At 36.7% G+C, this 5,352-nt stretch overlaps 1 protein-coding gene across 1 annotated transcript; it reads right to left on the reverse strand.

Annotated features, from left to right (window-relative positions):
- Positions 1–3,960: 3,960 nt before the first annotated feature.
- On the reverse strand, positions 3,961–4,917 carry LOC114098295 (olfactory receptor 51H1-like). The gene has a single exon (XM_027942446.2). The coding sequence runs from the start codon at positions 4,915–4,917 to the stop codon at positions 3,961–3,963; it is 957 nt and encodes a 318-aa protein (XP_027798247.2).
- Positions 4,918–5,352: the final 435 nt, after the last annotated feature.

The raw sequence follows: 5,352 nt of genomic DNA on the forward strand, positions 1-5,352 counted from the left end.
TAAGTTGTTTAGGGCCTCACTAAATTGCTGAGGCTGACTTTGAACTCATGATCCTCCTATCTCAGCCTCCTGAACTGCTGGGATAACAGGCATGTGCTACAGCATCTGGCTACTCCTTGATTCTTGATTATCAGGTGTTAATGTTAAATCATAATCTAGATCCCTAACGCTAGAAAAATTGGGATTATATCATGGCTCAATAAATTTAGCTTGGAAATTCTGAGTATAGGATCTATTTGCAGCACTGAAAGGATTAACTACAAATCAAAATCATGCTGACTTCAGGACATCCTTACCTGGGAAAGAAGATAGCACTTCTCACTTTCAAGATGATCTTCAGATACCCAGAAACCATCCTTCTTGCTTACATGCCTGTTTCCAATATTAAACTGTGTTTTTTTCCACAGCCCTTGACTTCTAGATTTTATCCTCATTATTATGTAGTATCTTAGCTCAAGTGCATGAATATATGTGTATGTGTCTATACATAGACACATATATATTAAACTAACTACAAAAATAATAGAGAATGCATCCCTTTTAAACTCATGTTTCTCAAAACTATCCATAATAAAATACTTTTGAATTTTGTTTTTATTTTCCAAATTATTTAGATCAATACGATTATTATTATTATTATTATTACTAGGTGCTTCAGTATCATTGAGAAGTCATAAACTTTTCCAAACACACTTTCTGAGCTCAGTACAAATAGATAACAGACCATTCCCAAGTCAGTATTGATGCCAAGACCTTACTTGCAATCACACTGCACTAACTCACCCACTTTTTAAGCTTCTCTCATTGCTATGTACTGGGGAGCTGAAATCTTACCTAGAGAGGGACTAGATTAACCGCCTTACTTTGAGGATATTATGCAGTCGTTTCCTGAAGCAAAAGAAGGCCCTGAGTATACACAGGAGAGGAAACAAGAGACAAGGTTGGGGATCAGCATGGACTTTGCAGCAGAGTGACATGGTTTCAACTTGTGGTTGTGCCCACTTATTTGCCATTTGAGCCTGATAAAGTTACAAAACTGTGCCTTGGTGTATTTTTTATTAGGGCTTTATAATTATATATAATTGTGGGGTTCATTTTGACATATTCATAAATGCATGTAACATAGCTTACTCTATTTCAATCCTCAGTACTTTCTCTTACCCTTATCACCCCCGCCACCTGATCCCCTTCTACTACAATATTGATCTCCCTTCTATTTATGTTTTAATTGGTACATCATAGTTTTATACAAAATTGGTCTATTTTTCAACTGAGAATAATTATTATATCAATTGATATTTATTGAATGTTTATTCTTCCCAGGCCGTGAGCTAGATCTTATGTACATTAACTCCCTAATCTCTTTAACTCTACAAAATAAACAATATCCTTATGAAGATTTTGTAGATTAGAATAGATACATTGAATTAATTTTGTATTTTACTCCAGATTACAGTTAACAAGTGACACAGACAGGATTTAAATCCAGAGGTATGTAACACTTAAGTTGTTGTTTTCAATACCTTCACTCACAGCATTAATTTGGGGGAGAATAAGATAATATACAAAATGTCAGCTATTTCTATTAACAGATGGTTTAGACCATACTGTCGCTATTCCTAATACTCACTTGCAGCTATCATCTTCACCTCCAAAGCAGAAGGAGGCTGAAAGTGGGTAGAGAGAAACATCCAATCTCCTTCACCACGACACTTGTTTCTGAGGCCAATCTTTATTTACTTAAGGCACCAAATTCAAATAGCTATGAAGGACATTTCTGTTTGTCTCTAAAGCACAGACTATGATTTTTGGAATTCTTTGCCTTCACATAAATGTAAAGTTCCCAAATGGATGAAAATACCTAAGACCAATATGTGCTCAAAGAGACAGGGCCTTGAAAATATTGGACACTTTTTATTGCTTCTAGGATCTGTTCCCCCAATTTGGATAAAATACATCTTGGTTTAGTCTTTTATCCTTAATATATATTTATACTTATTTATTTTTAATTGATGCATAAATATTGTACATATTATGGGGTACCATGTGATGTTATCATATAGGTATGCATCATGCAGTGCTCATTAGCAACAACTGGAAGAGATGTGGAGCTGTATCCCCTGCTCCAGATTCAAGGCCACTATGGTAGTGTTGGTGACCTGAAGGCCCTCCAGGCATGGTGGACCTCAAGTCATCTATAAGGTCCAGAACATTTAAATGACATTTTATACTTATATTATTTTGATGTATGTATGCAATATACTTTCTTTTGCTTATATAATTAGGAATAAAAGCTTATTTTTACTTAACTAAAATTATTTTGGTAAGGCCTCATGTGCCTGAAAGCATATTGTAAATGGAAATACTCTTTATTTGTATGCATAATCTCTCATGAATTAATCTTACCAACTCTAAAATAGCCACTAATTTGAGCAACAGTTGCCGAAATATCAAAGAGTCTATCATGTTTCACTTTAACAATCAAATGACAAATACTTTATAAAAAAATCTGACCATGTGGAGTTGGGGTTGTGGCTCAGTGGCAGAGCGCTTTCCTCACACATGTGAGGCACTGGGTTCAATCCTCAATACCACATAAAATAAATAAGTAAAACAAAGGTATTGTGTCTATGTTCAACTAAAAAGAATTTTTTTTAAAAATCTGACCATGTAAACAGATACAAGTAGTTCAGAATATACACATGCCTTGGTTTTTTTCCATTTCTTATACTTTGTTTGCCTTCAAATAAAAGCCATAATGAATCTTTAAATCTCTTCTATGAATATCTTCACCATCTTTCTGCCTAACCCATCTTATCTGTCTCCTTGATGTCCAACATTCTACAAGAAATGTTCCAGACCATGCCTTAGCCAAAAAAGTAAATAAATAAACTATTTTGTGTTTGTTTGTTTGTGTGTGTGTGTGTGTGTGTGTTTAGTACTGAGGGTAGAACCCAGGGGTGTTTCACTGCTGAGCTACATCCCCAAGTCCTTTTTATTTATTTTGAGACAGGACCTTTCTAGATTGCCCAGACTGGCCTTGAACTTGTGATCCTCTTGCCTCGGCCTCTCAAATCCCTTGTATTATCATTGTTGCCCCACTTCCCCAGCTCCTAAAGATACCATGATTATCAAATAAAATAACCTAAAAGGATTTGGCAACTTGTCTTTTACTTCATAGACAACCTATAAATACAAGCCCTCTTATTCCCTTATATTCAATGTTCTTGAATATTTCTTACAATTACACAACATTTGATAGTTTTATTTATAATTCTTAAATTTAATTTAGTAAAAATGCTGGATGCAAAGTGATATTATTTCCATTTTCAAAATGAAAAATTGTGGCTAAGAGAAACTAAGGTAATTCCCAATGTCATACAGATCTTAGTTGGAATAGCTAAAACTCACCCTCAATCTTTTGATTTCAAATTATACAATACCACTGACTCCTGCTCATTATGTATAGATTCTTAATTCTAAAATGTGATTATTTTTCTGATTCATATTTTATTTTAATAACATATACTCTTCAGGATTTTTCTTATTATTTAATGAATACAGTTTGTTTCCTCCTCAACTAAATTCATAGAGGTAACTTCTAAGTCTTAAACTAGAATGTTAATTTAATGAACTCAAATTTAAAAGTTGTAAAACCTTTGCCTTATTTCAGTTCGAAGGAATTGCTTTTACCAGTGGAATTATTAATATTTCCTGCCTTAAGCTGGCATGTGCCTAGTCTTAAATATAAGACTATGGAGAAGTGCAACTCTTATGGATGCCACTCTTTCTCTAATAAATAAAAGACAATTCAGCCTAGGAAAAAGAAGGTATTCTCCATGAGTAGAAAAATCTTTCTTTGCCCAATTCATATCACACAGAAAACTTTAAAAAAATAAATTTCTCATAGTCTTAACTGAACTTTCACAGAATAGGCTCTTCCTCTCTAAAATTGATTGATTATCCCTCTGCAGTAATCTTGGCTTGAACAAATATCTGGATGATTTTCTTTCGAATTTCTTTGGTCTTCACAGTATAGACTATGGGGTTGAGCACAGGAGGTACAAGAAGGTAAGCATTAGCCATGAGGGCATGGGTCAGTGGTGACAGGTGCTTTCCAAAGCGATGAATGACAGAAACCCCAATCAGTGGCACATAGAAGATGAGCACAGCACAGATGTGTGAAACACAGGTGTTGAGTGCCTTCCACCGGCCCTCCCTGGAGGCAAGAGCCATCACTGTCCGGAGTATGAACACATAAGAGAGGAGGATAGAGAGGGAATCTGAACCCTTGGTGAAGACAACAGCAATGAGGCCATAGAGACTATTGACACGAGTGCTGGCACAGGCAAGGCGCATGACATCTTGGTGGAGGCAGAAGGAGTGGGAGAGGATGTTGGAGCGGTAGAAGGGAAGCCGCTTGATGAGAAAAGGCACTGGGAAGACCACACAGACTGCCCTTGACAAAATGGCCATCCCCGTTTTGCAGACCACTCTGTTGGTTAGGATGGTGCTGTACCTAAGGGGGTTCCAGATGGCCACTACCCGATCAATGGCCATGGCCACCAGCACACCTGACTCAATGGCTGAAAAGGTGTGAATGAAATACATCTGAACAAGACAGGCATCAAAGGCAATGAACTTGTAGTTGAACCAGAATATGCCTAGCATAGAGGGCAAAGTACAAAGAGTGAGCCCCATGTCTGCAAAGGCCAGCATACACAGAAAGTAGTACATGGGGATATGCAGGGATAATTCAGACTTGATGGTGGAGATGATGACGCCATTGCCAAAGAGAGCAATGACATATATGGCACCCAGAGGGAATGCCATCCAGTAATACTCCTGTTCAAGTCCTGGAATTCCAGTTAAGACAAAGTATGGGTGTTGAAAGTGGGAGTAGTTATTACCTGCCATGGAACCACTGTGATGTGGGCATGGGGAGCTGGTAGGATCCTGATGAGCGACTTCCTAAAAATACAGTGACAGGGATTAATGATATGTTAAAACCTGACTTCCCTGTACCCATTCTATGTCCCCATGGCTGTGTGCAAGGGAAAAGGGTAACATAAAAGAAAACAGAGATCCTGAGATTACTACTCTGAGGTATGGCCTACTGAGGAAATTTTGACTAGCTCAGAGAAAAATGACCTACCCAAGGACAAATAAGTCACATTCAATTTAAGCAAATCCATTCAGTAAAAATCTTCTATCTGTCCTGTCCTTTCTTTCTAATCAGTATCTTATAAGCTGGTGAATTGAAAGCTGAGGACAAATAACACAGTCATATAAATCTAACAGAATCAATATAAAATATGAAATTGATTTTCCATAAATGATTCAACTACTAAC

Source organism: Marmota flaviventris, chromosome 9 (genome assembly GCF_047511675.1).
Source record: "Marmota flaviventris isolate mMarFla1 chromosome 9, mMarFla1.hap1, whole genome shotgun sequence".
Taxonomy (NCBI): Eukaryota; Metazoa; Chordata; class Mammalia; order Rodentia; family Sciuridae; genus Marmota; species Marmota flaviventris.